The 25,379-nt window shown below is 49.7% G+C and overlaps 1 protein-coding gene across 6 annotated transcripts in view; it reads right to left on the bottom strand.

Annotated features, from left to right (window-relative positions):
- Window positions 1–1,470: 1,470 nt before the first annotated feature.
- Window positions 1,471–25,379, bottom strand: part of LOC307214744 (uncharacterized protein) — a gene marked incomplete at its 5' end in the record, with an annotated part of 63,710 nt that continues 39,801 nt past the window's right edge. For 4 of the 6 annotated variants that reach the window (XM_079973708.1, XM_079973709.1, XM_079973706.1 and 1 more), the window contains 2 exons: window positions 1,471–4,325; window positions 6,444–6,570. In XM_079973708.1, the coding sequence (XP_079829834.1) occupies window positions 2,848–4,325; window positions 6,444–6,570 (1,605 nt within the window). In that variant the 3' untranslated portion in view covers window positions 1,471–2,847. Of the gene's footprint in view, window positions 4,326–6,443; window positions 6,571–14,186; window positions 14,270–14,557; window positions 14,640–19,658; window positions 20,152–21,348; window positions 21,457–25,379 lie in introns of those variants that run through there. The other 2 variants (XM_079973707.1, XM_079973710.1) reach the window with 2 other exon arrangements.

Raw genomic sequence — 25,379 nt, 5'->3', positions numbered from 1 at the left:
TATTACAGAGCAGTGAATATATAGCTCTGAAAAAACTGAAAAGATATTTAAATGAATCCTAAACTATCATTAAAAGAATAAAACATAAAATATTGCTGTCGCACAGTAATAGCACTTTGATTAATAAGTGAAATAGCTAATTTAAGCTTACTTTGAATAAGGCTGAGGGTTCATTAAGTAAAAATAATATCTCAAAGTTAATGCTTTAATACAGTTAATAAAGTTAATACAGTATGCCCAATACTGTATGTAAATACTGTAATACTGTATGTAAATAACGGGCTTTAATTGGGTCTTACACCCTAAAAATATTTAAGTATTTGAAAATAACTAATACAGTACTATAGTAATATAGAAATACAGTACTAAACTAGTACTAATATTTCGAAACTGAAAATTTAACATTCTGTATGTATTTAATTCTCTATTTTATAAAGATTTTTAATATCTGACAGTGAGTTTGGAGTAGCCCAATGCAAAAATCCTGAGGATCCATGTGGATCCATGCTTTGTAACCACGTTTTTGCACCACTGTGACCCTAGGCAACAGTGGGTGCGTGATTTTTTTGGTGCAAGATGTAGCCATGGACATGCTATGTGATCTGATGGTGAATTTGGGGTGACCCAATGCAAAAATCCTGAGGATCCATGTGGATCCGTGCTTTGTAACCACGTTTTTGCACCACTGTGACCCTAGGCAAGAGTGGGTGCGTGATTTTTTTGGTGCAAGATGTAGCCATGGACATGCTATGTGATCTGATGGTGAATTTGGGGTGACCCAATGCAAAAATCCTGAGGATCCATGTGGATCCATGCTTTGTAACCACGTTTTTGCACCATTGCAGCTCCAGGCAACAGTGGGTGCGTGATTTTTTTGGTACAGACTGTAGCCATGGACATGTAATGTGATCTGATGGTGAATTTGGGGTGACCCAATGCAAAAATCCTGAGGATCCATGTAGATCCGTGCTTTGTCACCACGTTTTAAATGGGGAGGGAAGGAAAAACACAGAAGGGACAAGAAGCACAAGAGGGGTGTGCGGAGAAGTAGCTGGCTAAGAATGCAGGGGAGGAGTTTAACGGGGTGGGGGGGAGGAAAGGAAGGCAAAAGTCCCCCCCAAGCCAGCCCTCTCTCTCTCTCTCTCTCTCTCTCTCTCTCTCCCACCTGCATGTTTTTCGGCTGCCTGCGAGTCCCTAGAGCACGGAGAGGAGGAGGTGGTGGGCTGGAGCCTGCACACAGTGTGACTAGGAAAGAATTAGAAGGAAGGACTCGATCCTTTCCTTAACCCTCTGCTTGCCAGGAGGGCAGGGGATTCCCTGCTCTTTGTTGAGTTTGAGCAAACGCAGCAACAGAAGCGGGTGGGCAGTAAGACCCTGAGGCAGAATGCAGGAAAGCAGCAGCTTCCGCCTTCCCTCCGCCCGCCCGCCCGATCTTATTTTTGCCTGATTTATGCCTATTTTTGCCTCTGCGCTCCGGCGAGTCAGCTCCAGGGACCACACATTCGCTCAATAACACGCACAGACATTTCCCCTTACTTTTTAGGAGAAAAAATCTGCGTGTTATAGAGCGAAATTTACGGTAATAATTTTCTTAAATTATTGGGGGGGCTGAGCCCCCGCAAACAAATTTTTGAGGGGGCTCGGGCCCCCTCAGGCCCCATGGAGTCGGCGCCTATGCTCAGCAATAAATATCACTTTCTTTTTCTCCACTGCTGCGTCTGTCAATTCTGGGACACAATTTGAGTGGGTCACTGGTACCTTAAAAATCCTTGCAACAAGGGGAATGATTTTACTTAGTAAGGCATGGGGAGGGGTGCTGAGAGTGAGTTGTAGATTGTTGGGTAATGGGGAGTGTCTTTTTATGTCACCTGGACTGGTGTTGGGTGGGGATCTCTGTGGAGGTGTGAGGCAGGGGGGAATATTGATCGTGTTAGCTGTATTGATGGCTTGGGGGGAGAGGAAAAGGAGGAGGGGGTCACCAGTCCATCGGGTTGAGGTGACTTCTGGTTGCTTCATTCTGCCTTCTGCCACGTTGGCCTCCTCTCCCCGTTTCGTGTCATCGGCAAATGGGATGAGCACCCCGTCAATTCCTTCATCCAAGTCATTCATAAAGACGTTGAACAACAACGGGCCCAGGACAGAACCCTGCAGCAGCCCTCTGGTCACTTTTCCCCAGGATGATGAGGAACCATGGAGGAGGACTTTTTGGGTTCGGTTAGTCAAATCCACCTAACAGTTTCCTCATTCAGCCCACATTTTAGAAGCATAATCGCAAAAATATTATGGGGGACTTCGTCAAAAGCCTTACTGAAATCAAGGTGCACTATTTCCACAGCTGTTCCCTGATCAACAAAGTTTGTAACTCCATCAAAAAAAGGGGAGGAGAGATTTCTCTGGCTTGACTTGTTTTTGGGAAAGCCATGCTTTCATCTTGTATGCTTATGTTGTGAAATCTTCAATTGGAGGGCACATAAATATTAAAAATGATAATAAATAAGGATATTGCCAAGCTGGAACATGTGCCAACGAAGGCTATTAATGTATTTATTTAATTTATATACCACCCGACCCAGTGGTGCCAACTTGAATAAAATATTGGTGGGGGCCAGGTAAGGCCCGCCTTGCACAATTAATCACATGATGCATAAAGGGCATTGGAATGGCAATGCCTATCAACTGGGGGGGGACCCTCAAATATACTATTGGGGGGCAAAAACTCCTTGGTCTCTAAGTGTTTACTCCTGTTCCCACATGTCTCAGGACAGTTACAACATAAAAACAACATAAATACACAAAATACACATCAGTAACTCAACTCCCCACCACATGTTAAAAGGGCCTTAGATGTCAATCAGCCAAAGGCCTGGTTAACAAGGTGCGGATTTGCCTGGCTCCTAAAGCTACAGAATGAAAGATTTTCCCGACCTTTGTATGAATTCTTTGATGGGAAGTGAGAGAGGAGTTACGAATGAATATCTTTCCACATTCCGCACACTGATAGGGTTTCTCCCCTGTATGAATTCTCTGATGAGACGTGAGAGATACGCTCTTCCTGAAGCTCTTTCCACATTCCACACACTGATAGAGTTTCTCCCCTGTATGACTTCTCTGATGAGACGTGAGAGATTCGCTCTTCCTGAAGCTCTTTCCACATTCCGCACACTGATAGGGTTTCTCCCCTGTATGAATTCTCCGATGAGATGTGAGAGATGCGCTCTGACTGAAGCTCTTTCCACATTCCACACACTGATAGGGTTTCTCCCCTGTATGAATTCTTTGATGGGAAGTGAGAGTGTCTCTCCTCTTGAAGCGCTTTCCACATTCCACACACTGATAGGGTTTCTCCCCTGTATGAATTCGCTGATGAGACGTGAGAGATATGCTCTTCCTGAAGCTCTTTCCACATTCCACACACTGATAGAGTTTCTCCCCTGTATGACTTCTCTGATGAGACGTGAGAGATTCGCTCTTCCTGAAGCTCTTTCCACATTCCGCACACTGATAGGGTTTCTCCCCTGTATGAATTCTCCGATGAGACGTGAGAGATGCGCTCTGACTGAAGCTCTTTCCACATTCCACACACTGATAGGGTTTCTCCCCTGTATGACTTCTCTGATGGTAAGTGAGATGGGAGCTGTGACTGAAGCTCTTTCCACATTCCCTACACTGATAGGGTTTCTCCCCTGTATGAATTCTCTGATGAGACGTGAGAGATACGCTCTCCCGGAAGCTCTTTCCACATTCCACACACTGATAGGGTTTCTCCCCTGTATGAATTCTCTGATGAGACGTGAGATGGGAGCTCTGACTGAAGCTCTTTCCACATTCCAGACACTGATAGGGTTTCTCCCCTGTATGAATTCTTTGATGGTAAGTGAGAGTGTCTCTCCTCTTGAAGCGCTTTCCACATTCCCCACACTGATAGGGTTTCTCCCCTGTATGAATTCTTTGATGGGAAGTAAGATAGTGGTTGTGACTGAAGCTCTTTCCACATTCCACACACTGATAGGGTTTTTCCCCTGTATGAATTCTCTGATGGTAAGTGAGATGGGAGCTCTGACTGAAGCTCTTTCCACATTCCCCACACTGATAGGGTTTCTCCCCTGTATGACTTCTCTGATGGTAAGTGAGACTGGAGCTCTCCCTGAAGCTCTTCCCACATTCCATGCACTGATAGGGTTTCTTTCCTATGAGAATTCTTTGTTGGGAAGTGGAATGGAAGCTCTGACTGCAGCTCTCTCCATACTCCAAATTTTTGTATGGCTTCTCCTCTCTGGGGATTTTGTCTTGTTCAGCCTTGTTCTCGATCTGCAATTCATCACAATCTGCAATGGAGACAAAAAGGGATTAGAGCCTCAGGAACAAATGAAGAAGAACTGAAGGGAGTTGCGTGTGTGTTCATTACCTTTGTTGTTTGTCATTAACCAACATATTTATGATTAGGTTCTGATGGGTTGTTGAATGTTGCTTTCTTTGATATACTGTAGTGGTAAAATTGTGAAAGCTTTTTAGAAAAAAGTGCATTTCAGATGTTTGATGGCTCATAACACCACTTCTTTTGGAGTACAGTGGATGCTCAGGTTGCAAACATGATCCGTGTGAGAGACATGTTCGCAATCCGCAGTGTTCGCAAGTTGCAGCGTTGCATCTGCGCATGCGTGGGTCGTTATTTGGTGGTTCTGCGCATGTGCGAGCACTCAAACCTGGAAGTAACCCATTCCGGTACTTCCAGGTTCAGCTCAGTGCGCAACACGAAAACACGCTACCTTAAGCGAATGTAACCCGAGTGTCAGGAAACTGCCATCGGAGCCAGAGGGAGAGGGAGGGCTCTGGAGGGATTCCGGAGAGCGTCCCAGGAGGGAGAGAGGCAGCCCATCTTCTGGGGAAGGAAATCAGTGTAGCACCAGTGGAGAAGGGGGGCAGATGGGGGAATCAGCGAGGTGGCTCCATGACTCCTCGTCGGAGACCAGCGGGGAGAGCACGGGTCCTCCGCTGCCCACACCCTCCCTGCGCAGAAGGCTTCCGTGCAGGGAGAGTAGGCAGAGACTAGGCGTCAAGGAGCTTCTTTGCTTGAAGAAGTTCAAGAAACGCCCACTGATGGATTCTGCCAGCGATTGAGACAGCCACGGATGAGTGGCTGCCCGGACAGAAAGGGCTAACCCAGGTAACCTAGACAAGCGTGGCACCGATTTACGCACTAGCAACCCCTAGAACTATTACACCGAGGTATGACTGTAATACCATAATATTATATAGCAATGGAAATATAATTTAATCAAGAATGTAGTGCAACAAAGTTTGTTCAATTATCTGTATTCTATCAAAGGTTATAGACATATAACCAGAAAAGGGAAGCACAACTTGCTTAGGTTGACTTTTGTCAGTGTATTATGTGATTGCTATCAATTTGGTTGGTAGTTACCCAGAAAGAGATGTAAAATCGTACTATTAAGTGAACAAGGCTACAGGTATGAAGAAATTAGAAGATAGATTGGGGAAAACTTAACCAAAGCTGGTCTATATTTTTGAAGAGGTATAAGAGACTCAGTCACTCCAAAATCAGACTGGTAAAGGCAGGGAAAGGTGCACAACAGCAAGTGATGATCGAAGAATGGAGAGACTGTGCCTGCATGACAGAAGAAAATCATTACATTCTTCATTAAATTATTTTTCCATTGATATATAGTTTTATGCTAGTACTCCCCAAAAAGTGGTGTCATGAGGTATCAAAGCTCTGAAATACACTTTCTCCAAAAGGTTTCCACAATTTTGGCCACTAGTGTAAGTTGTTCATTTTAAAGTTAATGTACTTTTTATATGGGGACAGATTGTTATGATTAATGTTTCTGGTTAATATAAGTGTTGGAAGCCGCCCAGAGCAGCTGGGGCATCCCAGCCAGGTGGGCAGAGTAAAAATAATAAAATTATTATTATTATTATCAGTGCTACTACTACCTGAGATTCAATAAGCCTGGCTCTTCTCTGGGATGGATTTTGTTTGGCCCAGTCATGGCATCCCCTCCATCTCCACTGTCAGTCGTCTCTCTGTTCAACCCAAGACTGACAGCACCAAAAACAAAAACAGCACCACTGAAGCTAAATAAAAAAAATTCCTTCCAGTAGCACCTTAGAGACCAACTGAGTTTGTTATTAGTATGAGCTTTCGTGTGCATGCACACTTCTTCAGATACCAACACTGAAGCTGACATTTCAGATGCCTGGGCAGTTCAGACCAGCCAAATTGTGGTATAAAAAGGCAGAACTGGAGGAAGATGGTTCACAGAAAAAACTGGAATTTGCTGTTCAATGTTTATTGTTGGGGTGTTAGGTTCCCAGGTGTTGGAGGGGGCGCTGCTGAGCTCTGTGGAAATGTATGAGGTTTGTCACATAGAGGTATTTTTTGAATTTCCAGGCAGATAGGATGATCCCACAGGGAGCCTTACCAAGAGAGGCCACGATCCCACGATTCTCCTCCATGACGTCCTTATGCAGAGCTCTCTGGTCAGGATCCAGCAACGCCCACTCCTCATCCGTGAAACAAACAGCGACATCTTCAAAGCACACTGGACCCTAAAAGAAAAGGGAAATGTCCTCTTCTGAGACAGCAGAAATATGATCTGCTACACAATGCTCTGTTCTCTCCTTCCTCTTAATTGCTGTGTTGTTTCAATAGGATTGCTTTCAATAGGATTGACACTTGGACACGCATTCTGGAAACGTATGTCTAGATGTTTGGTTCTGGCCTTAAACTGCCCAGATTCTGCCAACTTCAGACAGGGTTGATTGTCTTCCCAAACAGTGATGGGCAGGCAACTATCCCCATAGATCTCTTGCACCAGGCATCTATAGAACTCCAGTTCCCTGCACAATTCCGACAGTGCAATGAACTCAGCCTCAGTAGAGGACAGCGCAATGAGACTTTGCTTCCGGGACTTCCACCCAACTAGAGATTCCCCAAACTTTATTACCATCCCAGATACGGACTTCCTGTCATCCAGATTTGCCCTGTCGCCATCTGCCCACCAAGTAAGCGCCGTCTCACCTGCAGCTGACAGCTTGAGACTGAAGTCCTTGGTATCCTGCAGGTAACACAGCACCCGCTTGATACCATGCCAGGCATTTACACTGGGCTACACTTTAGCTTCCCTACTGAGCAGATTGGTAGCAAAAGCAATGTCCGGCCTGCTCTATTGGGACAGATACAACAGACTACCAGAGCTGACTGGAAGAGCTCAGCGTTCTCGAAGTCAACACGTTCTGCTAGCCAACTGTCTTTCACATAGCTTGTCTCCATGGGTGCCCTAACCCCTGCACAATCAGACATTCTGAACTTCTCAAGCAACTGCTCAATCTTGCCTTTCTGACTGAGCAAGAAGCTTCCATCTTCAGTCCTGTCTATCTGAACACCTAAGTAGATCCTTACTGCACCCAGGTTCTTGAGCTGAAACCGTTTTCCAAGCTCTTTAGCAAACTTCTGCACCAGTTTGTTTGCCCCTGAGATGTGAATGATGTCATCAACAAAGATCAACACCATTTCCTGGGACAGAAATGACTCTGTTAACAACTCACCAACTCAAACTATGGATGAAGTGAGGTCCTGTCAAGTCTTGCAAACGAACCAGATAATGCTTGAGATTCACCGATACACTCATAGGTGGATGAACCGCAGACAAATTACTATGTCCTTGTCTCAGCTCCTGAATTACCATTACCAAAATGTAGATCTAGAAAATTTCCACTTCCTGCCTACCTTGAGAAACACCATGCGCCTATTTATGACCTTTAGGTCATCAACCCTCCCATCTTGACTCATGGAGATAAAGGATACCCTATGGTGGTTCCATTCTCTCCGCCCAGTGAGGGTATTTAAGGACGAAACTAGGAGGCAATTGGTCCCTTGCATAGAGTCAAAGCTAATGTGGATAAAGGAAACCAAGCTCAACACTAGAAATACTAATTGCCCGAAGGAAGAAAAGAACTCTGTAAGCCTAGAATTACAAGACCTGAAGAAGAGGCTAATGAGTATAAAGACTGAGATTTCTACCCAAAATATAAGGACAGTAGAGCCTAGAGCACAATATTTAAAGACGTCCAACAGCTCTTTATCCCATTGAAAGACATCAGTGCAACTCCCTGTTCCCTTTTCAAACGACACCAAATTAGATGAGGAATTTGGCGCCTCCGACATTTCTATGGCAACAACACATAAAGAACTCTATGTTGCTGACAATCTGGAGATATCCAGCACCAAATCTAAATCTGGACCTTTGCCTAATGTTCCAAAAACTTACCAGAATGATCAGCCTTCTCTACTGTACTCCTGGCGAGACAGGATGGACAGATCTTCCGAATTCGAATCTGGCTCTTTGTTGGCCAGTGATCCACATTTTATAACACATACCTCATTAATACTTCCACAGCCACAGATAGAACCAACAATCCTCCAATTAACCCAGGAGGGAGAGGGGGATTGACAGTTAATGAAACACCATGGGACTGTCCCCCCCACTTGGGGTGCGGTTGGTTGGGTTTTATCTTCTAGGGATACTTACCCTATCAGACCTCCACCTCTTTCCCATACCACTTTGACCCATGAGTCCTGGCCCAAGGATGACTTGTTATTGAGGGGATGTTACCCATCTATTGGGGAGGCTAGTATGGGATCTGGGATTTCCACAATTGAAGGGCTAGGGAGGAATGGCGGTGGGGCTAGATATCTCTATCGGCGAAGGGTTTCGAGATGCAGTGATCCTCGAACCCCTTCCAATCTACGCCCCATCCCAAGAGATGAGGGTAGGGAGAGCAAGGATTACACACCTCCGTCATTGGTGCTGTGCAATGCCAGGTCCATAGGCAACAAAACCGCCACCATGCGTGACTTTTTTGTCTCGCAGGGGATTGACCTGGCTTGCGTGACGGAGACCTGGGTACGGGAAGGCGAAGTAGTCTCCCTACATGAGATAACACCCCCAGGTTTCTCTGTCCTCCATCAATCGCGGACTGTGGGTCGGGGGGGAGGAGTAGCGTTGTTATTCCGGGAGGATTGCTCTTTCAGAGCTCTGCCATCACCGGCGATCTCCGGCATTGAATGTGTTGGTCTCGTGTGGGGCACCAAGGAGAGCTTGGCTGTCTGGCTGGTGTACCGACCACCCAGCACACCTGCAGCCACCCTGTCAGACCTGCTGGAGGTGGTGGCGGGCTGGGCCTTGGAGTTCCCAAACCTACTGGTTTTGGGAGACTTCAACGTCCATGCCAATGCCGCTCCCTCCTCACAGGCTCTGGACCTAGTGACTTCCATGGCAACACTAGGGCTCTCCCAGGTTGTTTTGGGCCCCACTCATCAAGCAGGCCACACGTTGGATCTGATCTTTGGGGCTGGCATAGATGTGATCATGCTCCCTGCTGTGGAAGTGACATGGTCTGATTACTACGCTCTGAAAGCCAAGATAGACTTCCCGCTCCTCCCCAGCTCGGGTGGCGAACCCATTTGGGCTCGTCCGCGAAAACTGATGGATCCTGATAGATTCCGACAGGCCTTGCGGAACCCTGCTCCTCCTGGCGACTCATTAGATGACCTTGTTGAGGACTGGAATAACCGGCTCTTGGCAGCCATTGATGAGATCGCGCCTAAGCGCCCTCTGCAACCCCGTCGAAACCAGGCCCCTTGGTTTACTGAGGAGCTCCGGAAAATGAAGCGGGATCTCAGACGGCTATAGCGAGTATGGCGACGGACTCGTGACGGAGCCTCAAGAACATCTTATAGGACGCTTATGAAAGCCTATGAGATGGCTATGAAAGCTGCTAAGAAATCTTACTTTGCAGCTTCCATTGCATCCGCTAGCTCTCACCCGGCACAACTTTTTAAAATAATTAGGTCAATAACGTCCTTAGGAGGACAACCAAATTTAAGCACAAATTCGACCCACAGCTGTGAGGCATTCGCGGGTTTTTTTGCGGAGAAAGTCCTGTTGCTCCGCCGTGACCTCCCTGCCAATTTAGCCAGTGACTGAACTGGAGGCCCCTCGACTGACTTCAGGTCCAGTGCTGGACCATTTCGATCGGATACTCCCTACTGATGTGGATAGATTCCTCCAAGTTGGTAGGCCCACCACCTGCCTCCTTGATCCGTGCCCGTCTTGGCTGATTAGGGAGTGTCCAGATGTTGTGCGGACCCCCCTGGTTGAAATTATCAATTTGTCCCTTGACACGGGGACATTCCCAGGGGAATTGAAGGAAGCAGTGGTGTGTCCACTCTTAAAAAAAACTTCATTAGATCCCTTAGACCTATCCAATTACCGCCCAGTTTCAAATCTTCCATACCTGGGTAAGGTAATTGAGAGAGCGGTTGCTGAACAGCTTGGTAGGTTTCTGGAGGAAACATCGGCATTAGATCCATTTCAGTCCGGTTTCCATCCTGGTTTTGGGATGGAGACGGCTCTGGTTGCCCTAACAGATGATCTCCGTAGACAACTGGATCGAGGCGGGTCAGGACTGCTGATCCTTTTAGATTTGTCAGCAGCCTTTGACATGGTCGATCATGATCTTCTGGACCACCGTCTTGCAGACGTAGGGATACAGGGCATAGCCCGTAACTGGTTGTGCTCTTTTATCTCTGGTTGGGGACAGAGGGTGGCATTAGGGAGGGAAATGTCGTCGCGCCACTCCTTGGTGTGTGGAGTGCCGCAGGGCGCAATTCTCTCCCCGATGCTTTTTAACATCTTTATGCGCCCCCTTGCCCAGATTATCCGGAGCTTTGGGCTGGGCTGTCACCAATATGCTGATGATACTCAGCTCTATCTGCTGATGGATGGCCACACTGACTCGGCCCCAAACACACTGACCAGATGCTTGGAAGCTGTGGCTGGATGGTTTCGTGGGAGCCGATTGAAACTAAATCCTTCGAAGACAGAGGTCCTATGGCTAGGTTGGGATGGCATGGGGATGAGGGACCAACTCCCTTCTCTTGCGGGGGCCCAATTAGTGCCATTGCCTTCCGTTAAGAGTTTGGGTGTAATCCTTGATGCCTCCCTTTCCATGGAGGCGCAAGTTACAGCAACAGCCAAGGCGACATTTTTCCACCTTCGCCGCATCAGGCAGTTGGTCCCTTACCTTTCCCACCCCGACCTGGCCACAGTGATCCATGTGACGGTTATCTCCAGGCTTGACTACTTTAATTCGCTCTATGCGGGGCTGCCCTTGAAGCTGTCCCAGAAACTCCAGCGGGTACAGAATGCTGCAGCGAGGCTCCTCACGGGGTCTCTGCCATGGGAGCATATTCACCCAGTGCTTTTCAAGCTGCACTGGCTCCCGGTGGAGTACAGGGTCAGATTTAAGGTGCTGCTTTTGACCTTTAAAGCCCTTCACGGCCTAGGACCCTCATACCTACGGGACCGCCTCTCCTGGTATGCCCCACGGAGAGCCTCAAGGTCCATAAATAATAACACCCAAGTGGTCCCAGGCCCTAAAGAAGTTAGATTGGCTTCAACCAGAGCCAGGGCCTTTTCAACTCTGGCTCCGGCCTGGTGGAACGCTCTGCCTCATGAGACCAGGGCCCTGCAGGATCTGATTTCTTTCCGCAGGGCCTGTAAGACAGAGTTGTTCCGCCTGGCATTTGGCTTGGAGCCAATTTGATTCCCTCCCTCCCTCTCTCTCTCTCTCTCTCTCTCTCTCTCTCTCTTTTTTCCCCTCTTTCTTTCTTTTCCTTCTCCTCCTGCGATGAGGCTACATTTTAATATTTTAATGTTCCATTATTTTAATGTATTTTATTTTTGTTTTTAAGTTGTAATCATTCATCTTGTTTTTATTATTGCTTGTAAGCCGCTCTGAGCCCGGCCTTGGCTGGGGAGGGCGGGGTATAAATAAAAAATTATTATTATTATTATTATTATTATTATTATTATCCACATCGAAGTGATGCACCTGAAAACCTCTGTGCAGCAATGGCTAAGAGCATGTGCAGAGTTTCACTTCTGGAAGTGGGAGCATATACCTCAGTATAATGCAACCCCTTTTGCTGCATGAACCCTCTGGCTACTGGCCTAGCCTGTTGCTGTGGGTTTAAGACGGTAAACCCAGCGGCTGCTCACGGCCTGTTTGCCCACTGGCAACGTTGTGAGGGAGAACACACCTAGAGACTCCATTGAGCTCATCTCCTTCTGCATTGCCTCATGCCATTTCCTGGCTTCTTCCTGAGGCAGTTTCTGAACATCCTCAAAACTCTCGGGTTCACACTGTGCCATGCCAACCCACACACTTGTGACTGCAAACCTGTCAGGAGGTTTACCTTTCGTTGTGCGAGCTGAACGTCTCAACCCAGTTTCATGTACCCCCTCAGACCCACTAGGACCAGCTAGAATGTCCTTGGCCTCCGAGAGCTCCCCCTTTGACTTACTGCGCCGTTTAGACTTCTCAGCTGAACCCGTGGGTGAGGAAGGAGCACTTCTCTGTTCAAACTTCACAGCTTTAGGAGAAGTTCTTCCCCTTTCCTGTTCTGGGTCAGGACTCTGTGCCTCAGCAGCAGGTTCAACCTCTGCCTCTTCCTCATCAGCAGAGTCTTGCAGACTCTCTGAAAGAACATCAGGGTTCCCATGTATGCGTGTCTGTCAGGGAACTGACATCGGAGCCAGAGGTGGAGGCCAGGCTCTCAAGCGATGCTGGAGAGGGGCCCAGCAGGGAGGGAGGGAGCTCATCGGCTGGAGAAGGAAATCAGCACAACACCAGTAGAGAAGGGGGGCAAATGGGGAATTTGGAGAGGAGGCTCCAAGACTCTTTGCCAGAAACCAGTGGGGAGAGCACTGGCACTCCGCTGCCCACTCCCTCCCTGCGTAGAAGACTTCCGCGCAGGGAGAGTAGAAGGAGACTTGGCGTCAAACAACTTCTTTGCTGGAAGAGGTTCAAAAAACGCCCACTGACGGATTCTGATAGAGACTGAACAGCCACGGAGTGAAGGGCTGTCCAGACAGAAAGGGTTTAACCAGGCAACCTAGCCAGGAGTGGCGGTAACTTACGCACGAGCAACCCCTTATAACCATTAGTGTCTGTCCATTCTACCCACAGAACTCAGCACTGCTGCTGAGCAGAATCCTGGACTGATTGCCTGTTGGATAGGCAAATCTCCACCCCTTGGTCCCTGGCTCATACCAACAGACAATCATCTTTTGGGACCTAGGGCCACCCTTTCTGTGCTTGGCCTTTGGCACAAGGACCCAGGCCTCGCAGCCTGAGTACAGCTGGGTTAAAGTGGTTCTGTTATGTCTTCTGTCAAGGTCATGCTGACTATAAGAAGAGGCCAGAAGGAGCCTGGGTTTCTCTCTCTCTCTCTCTCTCTCTCTCTCTCTCTCTTCCTTCTGGTGTTGTGTACATAGTATGCTGAGTGTTTAGATTTAAACTTATTATAAGTTGTGGGAAATTTCAGGCAAGTTTGCTGCAACTGGATTTCTTATGGACAGAGCCAATCCTGAATGTTTTGGATTTGGGACCATTATGCTCATTTGTCTTCAGTAGCAGTAAAGCTCTGCTGGGTGAAATACAGTTGCCTCTGGTCTATTTTGGGGAATCCTGCAACGTCTTTACGTTTTCACTCTGGTAACTATACATTGGAGTTCTGCCTGGATCAATACTGAGTAGAATTCCGTGACAGGGTCTTCCTCCATGAAATCAGCTGCCAAAAGAGAAGGCCCCTAGCTCCCCATAGCTTTCCAAGTCCCCTCCTCTCTGGGGTTTCTGGCAAGTGATCCAACAGTGCGCCAGTGTGCAGCCTGCCTTTGCTCCTCCATTGTAGGAAGTCTCTGGGCTCTGAGAGACAAGCAGGGAGGGGGGATTCTGGCAGGAGGAGAGGGAGCCCCCGGTGGCTCCTCCTTCTCCTGACTCACCTCTGCCTCCCGACCTTCCTCCTCCCACTCGCCTCCTTCCTCTTCTGCCTCTGATTCTGCACTGCATTCTGCCTCAGAGTCTCCCAGCTCACTAAGCCCTGTTTCCCCTTCAGCCTCTGACACCTCCTCTTCCAAGGCTTCTCCCTCTTCTCCCTCTGACCACTCATCCTTCCTCCACCTCCACTCCTTCGGCTCTGAGCCGTCTTCCCTTCCTGGTTCCCTGGCTGCTTCCTCCCACCATTCCTCTGTGCCCAACCAGTCCATGACATTGCTCCATCCCTCGGCCTCTGTCCCCACAAGGCAGCTTCCCCTGACCTGATCTGGTTCCACAGCCGCTGCTTCCCTTCTGCCCCCATGAAAAGGCAGATCAGGAGGTCTTGCCGCCATCATTCTGTCTCCTGCAAGAGAAAACAGGTAAGCAGGATGCCAGGAGTGCCTACTTCTCTCACAGGTGAATCAGGGCATCTCTATCTACAGATGGGCCTTTCAGAAAGCCTTACCTGCTGAGTGCATTTGGACATTTGTGCCCATTTCATATGTTAGTCATGCAGAAATACATCTCTCCTCCTCTAGACCCTTCCTCCCAACTCCCCCCCCCAAAAAAAAACTTGATGAAAAGAACCCAGAGATTATATGGGAAACCAACATAACGAGACCAAATGGAGAAAAACCGCCTTCCTCCTTACCCAGTGGCCTCTCTCTGGTGTCCAACGGAGGCCTCTCTGCCTCACAGGAATCCAGATTCATTTCCTCAAAACGATCCTTTTCCTGAAAGAGCAACAAGGATTCAAAACAGAAAATGAATGACAAGAAATAGCAGAAAGATAATGGAAAAGTTTAAAACTTTAATGGTGTGAGATCTCATTCCATGGATGCCTTCCCAGAAAAAGGATGGGCCATCAGCAGAGCATTATGGGATGTGCTCCATCCTCTTTGGAGCCCCTAATAATAATAATAATAATAATTTTTTATTTGCACCCCACTCTCCCTGGCCGGAGCCAATCTTTCGGCGGCTAACATCATAAATCTAGCACAGTATACAAAGAACATAAGAACAGGCAATTGATTAATTAAAATACTTCTTAAAATTAGTTCAAAACAAATTAAAATCTGGACAGACGGCAGTCCACTGGTATAATAATAATAATAATAATAATAATAATAATAATAATAGTTTATTATTTATACCCCGCCCATCTGGCTGGGTTTCCCCAGCCACTCTGGGCGGCTTCCAAAAGAATATTAAAATACTGTGATACATCAAACATTAAAAACTTCCCTAAACAGGGCTGCCTTCAGATGTCTTCTAAAAGCCTGGTAGTTGTTGTTCTCTTTGACATCTGGTGGGAGGGCATTCCACAGGGAGGGCACCACTACTGGGAAGGCCCTCTGCCTAGTTTCCTGTAACTTGGCTTCTCGCAGTGAGGGAACAGCCAGAAGGCCCTCGGAGCTGGACCTCAGTGTCTGGGTAGAACGATGGGGGTGGAGACGCTCCTTCAGGTATACTGGACCGAGGCCATTTAGGGCTTTAAAGGTCAGCACCAACACTTTGAATTGTGCTTGGAAACGTACTGGGAGCCAATGTAGGTCTTTCAAGACCGGTGTTATATGGTCTCGGCGGCTGCTCCCAGTCACCAGTCTAGCTGCCGCATTCTGGATTAGTTGTAGTTTCCGGGTCAGCTTCAAAGATAGCCCCACGTAGAGCGCATTGCTGTAGTCCAAGCGGGAGATAACCAGAGCATGCACCACTCTGGCAAGGCAGTCCGCAGGCAGATAGGGTCTCAGCCAGCGTACCAGATGGAGCTGGTAAACAGCTGCCCTGGATACAGATTTGACCTGTGCCTCCATGGACAGCTGAGAGTCCAAAATGACTCCCAGGCTGCGCAACCTGGTCCTTCAGGGGCACAGTTACCCCCTTCAGGATCAGGGAGTCCTCCACACCCACCCGCCTCCTGTCCCCCAAAAACAGTACTTCTGTCTTGTCAGGATTCAATCTCAATCTGTTAGCCACCATCCATCCACCAACCAACTGCCTCCAGACACTCACACAGGACCGTCACCGCCTTCACTGGTTCTGATTTGAAAGAGAGGTAGAGCTGGGTATCATCCGCATACTGATGAACACCCAGCCCAAACCCCCTGATGATCTCTCCCAGCGGCTGCATGTAGATGTTGAAAAGCATTGGGGAGAGGACAGAACCCTGAGGCACCCCACAAGTGAGAGCCCAGGGGTCTGAACACTCATCCCCCACCACCACTTTCTGAACACGGCCCAGGAGGAAGGAGCGGAACCACTGTATGACAGTGCCCCCAGCTCCCAGCCCCTCTAGACGGTCCAGAAGGATGTTATGGTTGATGGCATCAAACGCCACTGAGAGATCCAGCAGAACTAGAAAACAACTCTCACCTTTGCCCCTAGCCCGCCGGAGATCATCAACCAGTACGACCAAGGCAGTTTCAGTCCCGTGATGAGGCCTGAATCCCGAATGGAAGGGATCCAAATGGTCCGCTTCTTCCAGGCATGCCTGGAGTTGTTCAGCAACCACTCGCTCAATCACCTTGCCCAAGAATGGAAGATTTGAGACTGGGCGATAGTTGGCCATCGTGGCCGCATCTAAAGATGGTTTTTTAAGAAGCGGTTTAATGACCGCCTCTTTCAGCGGGTCTGGGAAGGCTCCCTCACGGAGGGAAGCATTCACCACCCCATGAAGCCCATCGCCCAGCCCTTCCAGGCTAGCTTTTATAAGCCAGTATGGGCAAGGATCAAGGAGACAGGTGGTTGGTTTCACTCGTCCAAGCAGCCTGTCCACATCCTCGGAGGTAACAGATTGGAATTGATCCTACGCAATTTGACTAGACAGGACTCTAGCACCCTCCCGCCCCGGCCCTGATCCCACGGTGGGGTCTACCTCTTCCTGAATCTGAGCGACTTTATCTGCAAAAAACTTTGCAAAATCATTGCAGGAGATCATGTGGCCGGTACTGGGCCTCGATGTAGCAGGTGGTTCTACTAAAAGTCTCCTGCTGCTGTTTTCTGCAGATGCAATAGAGGCGGTGAAGAAAGTCTTCGCCATCGCTGCCGCCACTTGGTAGGCTCGACGTTGAGCTCTAACCTGTGTCTGGTCAGCTTTAGAATAGGTCATCCGCCACTGGCGCTCTAGCCGTCTCAACGATTGTTTCATTGCCCTCAGATCCGTGGAAAACCATGGGGCTGTCCAGGCTCCATGCAATCGGAGAGGGCGCTTCGGAGCCAAACAGTCAATAGCCCTGGTTAACTCCACATTCCAGCGGGCCACCAGGGAATCAGCTGAAAGGCCATCAACATGGGATAAAGCATCCCCTACCACTCTCTGGAAACCATTTGGATCCATTAAGTGGCGGGGGCGGACCATCTGAATCGGTCCCACCTCCCTGCAGAGGGGTAGGGTCGCAGAGAAGTCAAGTTGCACCAGGAAAGTGGTCTGACCATGGCACTTCTTTCGTTTCGCTTTTACTTTGTGTCAGATCACCAACATCCATAGAGGTAAACACCAGGTCCAAGGCATGTCCGCGGCTATGGGTTGGGCCAGACTTATTCAGGGACAGCCCCATGGAGGCCATGCTTTCCATGAAGTCCCAAGCGGCCCCTTGTAAGGTCGTGTCGGCATATTAAAATCCCCTAGGACAACCAAACTAGGTATCTCCAGGAGAACATCCGCCACGACCTGAAGCAGCTCGCGCAGGGAATCCTTGGTGCAGCGGGGAGATCGGTACGCCAAAAGGAATCCTGTACTCTATTGCCCAACTTCCAGAACACTGGCACTCATCTTTGAACCACTGCCAGAACCACTGGCAGTCATCTTTGAGAATTCCTGGAGAACAGGCGAAGATCTAGGAGTCTTGGTTGACCACAAACTTGACATGCGCCAACAGTGTGACGTGGCAGCTAAAAAAGCCAATGCAATTCTGGGCTCCATCAATAGGAGTATAGCATCTAGATCAAGGGGACGCAGGTGGCGCTGTGGGTAAAAGCCTCAGCGCCTAGGGCTTACCGATGGAAAGGTCGGCGGTTCGAATCCCTGCGGCGGGGTGCGCTCCCGTCGTTCGGTCCCAGCGCCTGCCAACCTAGCAGTTCGAAAGCACCCTCGGGTGCAAGTAGATAAATAGGGACCGCTTACTAGCGGGAAGGTAAACGGCGTTTCCGTGTGCGGCTCTGGCTCTGGCTCTGGCCAGAGCAGCGATGTCACGCTGGCCACGTGACCCGGAAGTGTCTCCGGACAGCGCTGGCCCCTGGCCTCTTAAGTGAGATGGGCGCACAACCCCAGAGTCTGTCAAGACTGGCCCGTACGGGCAGGGGTACCTTTATCTTTACCTTTATCTAGATCAAGAGAAGTAATAGTGCCACTGTATTCTGCTCTGGTCAGACCTCACCTGGAGTACTGTGTCCAGTTCTGGGCACCACAGTTCAAGAAGGACACTGACAAACTGGAACGTGTCCAGAGGAGGGCAACCAAAATGGTCAAAGGCCTGGAAACGCTGCCTTATGAGGAACGGCTAAGGGAGCTGGGCATGTTTAGCCTGGAGAAGAGGAGGTTAAGGGGTGATATGATAGCCATGCTCAAATATATAAAAGGATGTCACATAGAGGAGGGAGAAAGGTTGTTTTCTGCTGCTCCAGAGAAGCGGACACGGAGCAATGGCTCCAAACTACAAGAAAGAAGATTCTACCTAAACATTAGGAAGAACTTCCTGACAGTAAGAGCTGTTTGACAGTGGAATTTGCTGCCAATGAGTGTGGTGGAGTCTCCTTCTTTGGAGGTCTTTAAGCAGAGGCTTGACAACCATATGTCAGGAGTGCTCTGATGGTGTTTCCTGCTTGGCAGGGGGTTGGACTCGATGGCCCTTGTGGTCTCTTCCAACTCTATGATTCTATGATACTATGAACATGCACTCGGAAAACTGGGTCTTCCCAATAGGACGCCTGCTGCAAACTAATGACTTCCTAAAAATCACTGCAACCCCCCCCTCCCTGCCCACATGACCTGGGTTGCTGTGCGTAAGAGAAACCTGGTGGACAAGCAGCGGCAAGAACAGGCCCATCTGCTTCATCCAACCAAGTCTCTGTTACACATGCCAGGTCAAATCCTCCATCCATGATCAAGTCAAGTAAAATTGAGAGTGGTTGAAACCTCAGCGCCCAGGACCTGCCGATCGCATGGTCGGCGGTTCGAATCCCCGCGGCGGGGTGCGCTCCCGTCGTTCGGTCCCAGCGCCTGCCAACCTAGCAGTTCGAAAGCACCTCCGGGTGCAAGTAGATAAATAGGGACCGCTTACCAGCGGGAAGGTAAATGGCGTTCCGTGTGCTGCGCTGGCTCTCCAGATGCAGCTTGTCACGCTGGCCACGTGACCCGGAAGTGTCTGCGGACAGCGCTGGCTCCCGGCCTCTAGAGTGAGATGAGCGCACAACCCTAGAGTCTGGCCAGACTGGCCCGAACGGGCAGGGGTACCTTTACCTTTACCTTTAATATTCGCTAGGGCCAACGACTGTTACCACCGGTCTTATAAAGGAGGTGTGAGTGGGCTAGGAAGCCTCTTTATTGCTTATTCTTGTACTGAAAGAAAAGAATCAGACTGAACCCTGAACCCTGAAGGCCTGGCGGAACAGCTCTGTCTTGCATGCTCTGAGGAAAGATGTCAAATCCCACAGTGCCCTGGTCTCTTGTGAGAGAGCGTTCCACCAGGACGGAGCCACATCCGAAAAGGCCCTGGCTCTGGTCAAAATAGTATCCAGAGGAAAGTCTCTCTCACCTGCTTCCTCTCCTCTGCCTGACTCAGGAGGAAACCTTCGGCCAGGGCCACCGCCTGGGAACTGGTCTCCGCTCCACAGTCCCTCACCCAGCTCTCCATCTCCGGGGGAAGGACAGCCAGGAACTGCTCCAAGATCACCAGGTCCAGCATCTCAGCTTTCGTGTGCCTTTCTGGCTTCAGCCACTGACGGTCAAGGTGGTAGAGTCGGCTGCAAACCTCTCGGGGTCCCTTGGCCTCCTGGGAGCAGAACCTCCCAAACTGCTGGCTCTGCCCCTCTGAGCGGAGGGTGTCCTCCTCACCCAGGATTTTCCGCACAGAGTTTTCCCAGAATCCCCCACTGCTCCCAGTTTGGTTGGCATGGCCTCTTCCTTCTTCAGGGCCAGCTGGGTCTTGCTCATCCATCTGTGCTCTCAGGAAGCCTCTGAGAGATCGGAAGGAACCCTTTGGTCTTCTGCCAAGTTCTGTCCGTCTTAATGAGAAGCTCTAGCAAATCCTACAAAGCAAATACATTGTTCTGTTACAGAATTTGTAGGTCAGGAGAAGAAACAGATCCCTGAACAAGCATGGATGAGACTTGCCAGGAATCAGGACTGGACGGCCCCAGAGCCCAAAGCGTGAGATACCTTTTTGAAAAGAAAGAGAAGGAATGCAGAATGTGGAGGCAACTGAAGGGGTTTCTGGCAGATGAATCAGCCTGGTTGCTCCTGCCTTCCAGTCAATGCATGAAGTCAGAACTGACTGACAAGGGAGTCATTTGAAAAATGGATGCTTGGCTCTAGTGGGGGTCCTCATCCTCAGGAGTTGTTCTCCCCCCACCCCCACTTCAGGGCACATTTCCCCCCTGCTTCTGTCTCCTTTTCTTCCACTTGGACTCTCTGCCACTCTCAAGACTGACTCCTGGGGTGGGGTCCCTTTTTCTTTGCTCTGAGGGCCAGGTATGTATCTAGTCAACCTCCTGAGGGCCAAGTGGGTGGGGCCAAATACATCTCCCTTGGAATATAGGCAGCTAATTTATTATTATTATTATTATTATTCTCTTAGATGGCTGAACACACACACAGCCACTGATGCCCAGGTCCCTGGGGGCTCAGTGAGTAGCAGCGCCCATTTCCGGCTGCTTTGCCATCAACAATCCCTTTGGGAGAGAGAGGATGTGGTCCTGGGATGCCCTGCTCTGGGTGCGAGGGGATTGCTGCAGTGGCCTCCGTGGGGAGCTGCTCTGGGAGACACTGGGAAACTGGTCCCCAATGCAGCAGCCAGACTGGGATCCCTCTCTTTATTCCTGGCCTCTCTTTCCCACCTTTCATTCCTTCCTCCCTCCCCGTGGGGTTTTTTGGGGGGTGTCTAGTCCACCTCCTCGTCCAGCTTTGGAAAACCATTTGCAGATGTTTCCTCTGTTCTGCAGTGATGCTGAGCAATGTCACCCCGAGTCCCAGGGACTCCTTTGTTTAAAGAAGGGAGATTTTTCTGAAAGGGGGGGCGGAGGGCCAACTGAGTTTGGGACCCTCTGCTCTGCAGGAAGGAGGGAGAGCGTGGCAGCCCTGGCCCCTTCCTGGCAGGACCCTCTCCTCCCCCCTGACTTGGGGTCCCCCCTCCCCTGCAGGAGCAGATCCGCCCCCCCCCCGGCCTCCTCCCCTGCTGCAGCCCTGGGACCCCCACCAGATCCCAGAGAGAGAGAGGGGAGACTCACCAGATCCCAGGAGGGGGGAGCGAGGCAGCCCTTGCAGGAGAGACACCCAAGCAGGAAAGGACTGGGGAGGGAGGGAGGGGCCTTGGCTCTGGAGGACCTGCCCCCCCTTGCTTCCTGTCCTCTCTAGGAAGGCAGCTTGGTTCCCTTTAACCCTTGCCAAGCCAAATCCCCCAGCTCAGTCCTCTCTTGCTTGGCAAAACCTCAGATTATTATTTTTCTATGGATTCAGGGGGGCAGCTGCCCCCCTGGCTCCCTCAATGCCCAGAGATCCTTTTGGGGGTGAGGCTCTCGGTTGGGCTCAGAGCATCTCCTTCCCTTGGCCAGAAACCAGAGGAAGAGTTTGCAGGGAAAAGGGCTTTGCAGGAGGCAAGGAAGCTCCTCCTGGAATTCAGAAATGGGAGGCTAGAATGGGGTCCCAGGGTCATCCAGTCCCACCCCCGCCATGCAGGAATCTCCGCGGAAGCATCCCGGGCAGATGGCCCTCCGATCTCTGCTGAGAAACCTCCCAGGAAGGAGAGTCCCCCACCTCCCAAGGGAGACCTTTCCCCTGCAGAGGCCTAGCAAGCTCAGGTGGTACCGGGTGCGGATCTTTTTGTCCCCCCCCCCACACAAATATTGCTTGCTCGGGTTCTGCTGGGTTGGCATTCAGCCTGGTGTTCCTGCTGTTAGGGAAGCATCTAGGTGCGAGGCTGCTCAGTCCCCCAGCTGGTCGAGCGGAGCCCGCGGGTCCCGGCGGAAGAAAGGAGGAGTCCAGCCCCAACCGGAGGAAATACCAGCTGTAGACCAAAGTTTATTGCGGAACAGGTTCCAAGAGGAATTTGGAACCCTGAGGATGGGGTGATAAAGACTTTTAAAACTTTCCCACCATATTCCCGAATACAGTTCGTACAGCATCCTTGCTCCATCACTGACATGTCACCAAAGGGGAGGGGTGAGCCTTGGCAAAGATGTCCAGACACGTCCTTGGTACAAGACTGGCATAAGCAGACATGGCAGGGCAAGATTCAGGTATAAGATTCGCCTGGGCAAACCCCTCTGAAGTCCCAGGACCCAAAGCACAATAGAACTCCCTTTGGGGGTCTGGATCCCTTGGCAAGTCTGGGGGGGGGGTGAGGCTTTTCGTGGCCAACAATCAGCTCAGCACTTGTCACCTCTGGGCACTTCCTGGGGTGGGAGGTGTGTCTACATGTCTTCACGCTTGGGGAGGTGGCAGAGAAAAGAGACCTTTTTCCAAGGGCAAAATAGTGTTGAGGTGGAGGAAACTGGGAAAGGTAACTTCCCTGAGCTGTCAAGTTGAAAGGATACATTTATGCATGATATTTGTAACATTTTAACAACTTTAAAGATGTGCCCCCCCCCCGTAATTTCCGTAACAGTGCTAAGCAAAGGGCACCCCAAAGGACACGTGTGAAGGCGACAGAGCAGCCTGGCCCCCCTCCCCCTCCCCCCTCCTCCTCCGACTGCCCCCTAGGATAGGAATTTTATGGTCTGAGATATATGGTAATGTTCATAAGTGTACTGTAGCAGGAACCCCCCCCACCCCAATCATTCTGTTTGTATAAACTTCACACTCACACACTACATACGCCACATTTCTGTTATAAATTCATAACGCCACATTTCTGTTATAAATTCATAGAAAATCAACCATACTTTGGATTTGCACTGTTCCATTTTTATTTTACTCCATATGACAAGAACTAACAAATGGGGGTGACTTAGTCCTGGTCAGCCATAATCCCTTCACTGTCTCAGCACATACACAGGAGCCCTGCCCATACCAACCCTGATGATCCCAGACAGAAGACAATCAAGATCACAAAGAACCTGCATATGGGAGTGGATTCAACATGGACTGAAACAAAGGACAATGATCAGATCTTCCCTCTGGGGGCAGGAAACTGTGGGGAGGGGGAAAGGAGGAACCAGCCAGGTGACAAGACACTCAGGTTACCATCAGCCCCTCCTTTCTGCAATGTATGCCTCCCTCAACCCCTCCTTTCTGTAATGTATGCATGATGTTTCTGGGGGTGGGCTAGACCTAGAGGAGGGGAATTTCAAAAGTTTTTATAAGACCTTGCACACTATTCTTCTGGGTCTTTCCTCTCTCCTGCACGTGAGGGGAATACCCTGTTGCAACAGTTCAATAAAGGCCAAGCCTACAGGCTGCTGTTTTGCTCCAAGTTATCCTGGTTGGTGTCTTTGTTTTGTCCAAGGGAGCCCTCGGATTTTTTCCGGTAACAGTTTGGCGACCATGCTCAGGGACACTTGGTTCTCCTGCAAAGGTGAGAGGGGAGATAGAGGGGATCGGGCGCCACTGGGCAACCTTAGCCCAGGGATCCTTCTTCCTCTCCCTGCCTCCTCTTTGCGGGCGGTAATCAATCGTCACCAAAAGCCCAACCGGGGGGAGCAAAGGCGAGGTCAAGCCGGCTAAGGGGAAAGGATCCCGGGATCCGCGGGGGACATCTTCAAACGTGAGTATGGTTTGAAGTAAATACATTGGGAGGGGGGTGGAGAAGCAGCGTCCCCACGACAGCCAGACTTTCCTTCTTTCATTTCTGACGTTCCCTCCCGGGGTCGTCCAGGAACGTCTTAAACTCTCCCCTTTTCTCCCCCGACCCTCCCCTTTCGGAAAGTGGCCAGGGAGGTCGCGGAACTTTACTGTCTGACGTTCCCTCTCGGGGTCGTCCAGGAACGCCAAAACCTTTCCCTTTCTCTCCCCCCAATTTCTTACGCGGAACGTGTCCGGGGAAATTGTGGTACTTTTACTGTTTTCCGATGTTCCCTCTCGGGGTCGTCCAGGAACATCTTAATCTCTCTATCCCTTTTCTCCCCCGTTTTCCGTCTTGGAATTGAGTCCGGGAAAGCGTGGCTCTTTACTGTTTTTCTCTGATGTCCCTCTCTCGGAGTCGTCCAGAGGCATCCTTCAAAGCACTCTCTCTCTCTCTCTCTCTCTCTCTCTCTCTCTCTCTCTCTCTCTCCTCTAATTATGCAAACAAAGCTGCCCCTCCTGCCTGGCGACCTTTGCTAGGGATGATCCGGGTACGTGAGAACGCAAGGTTGTTTGTTTCCTTTCCAAACCTTCATTTTCTCGGGCCTTAATCTGGCATTGCACTGCGCAAGCGTCCAGTAGGGGTTCCGAACTTAGTCTCAAAGGCTAGGCAGGAGGCTGTCGTGGAGGGTAGAGGGGGAAATTGTCTTGTAAACAGCGCTGAGGTAAAGGAATTCCGGGCAGAGACCCGTGGTTTGAGTTTCCGGGTAGAGAGAGACCCGTGGTTTTGTTTCAGGTTCAGGTTTGAGATTTCCAGAAATTAATTTGTGGTTTATAGATAAGTAGGAATTGTGTTAGTCAAGGGTACTTCGAGCACTGATAGGATCCTTTTTCTGTCCCCCCTTTCTTTCCCATTGCCCCTCTTCCCTTGTGTGTGTGCGTCCACTCTTTCTGTCTTTAGCGTACTTCGTTAATGAAAAAAAAAAAAAAAGCCTATTAATAACATATGAGAGAATGGGAGCTAACTAAACACCCTAACTGGACTCCTCCTGGCAACAAAGCTTCCTTGAAGCCTTTTTGCCCCAGAGAGGATTCTAATATGCCCCTCCAGCTTGTCATCTCCAATTGGGAAAAATAAAATAAAAATAAAGGGGCAAAATGGTCTTTCCAAGTACAAAGTACGAGACCATTGTAACTTTTAGTGGGTGGCTTAGGCCCACCACCTGGAACCCAGGGCACAGCGGCCACCTCAGGGATCCTTTAACAAAATCAGAGTGTGAACCCTTAGGGAGAGCTGAACACATCAAATTTGGGTTGTTAAACTATAACCTAAAGCTAGAACATGAAACCGTAAACTTAATGGTGCTCAGAAGGCAGTAGATATAATAACAGCCCAGCCTGAGAGCCCACGCATTAGAGATCTTAGTTTCTCTTGGGGGAAAAAAAAAAAAAAAAGATAAGAGATGTACTCAAAGATTTGGAAATATTAAAAGGGTTTGTCTTTACATTGGCTCCGGCATCCACAGACTGTCCTTAAATG

This window comes from Podarcis cretensis (genome assembly GCF_951804945.1).
Source record: "Podarcis cretensis genome assembly, chromosome: 4".
NCBI lineage: Eukaryota > Metazoa > Chordata > Lepidosauria > Squamata > Lacertidae > Podarcis > Podarcis cretensis.
The sequence above is the reverse complement of the archived record's forward strand: the minus strand, read 5'-3'. Positions and strand labels throughout refer to the sequence as shown.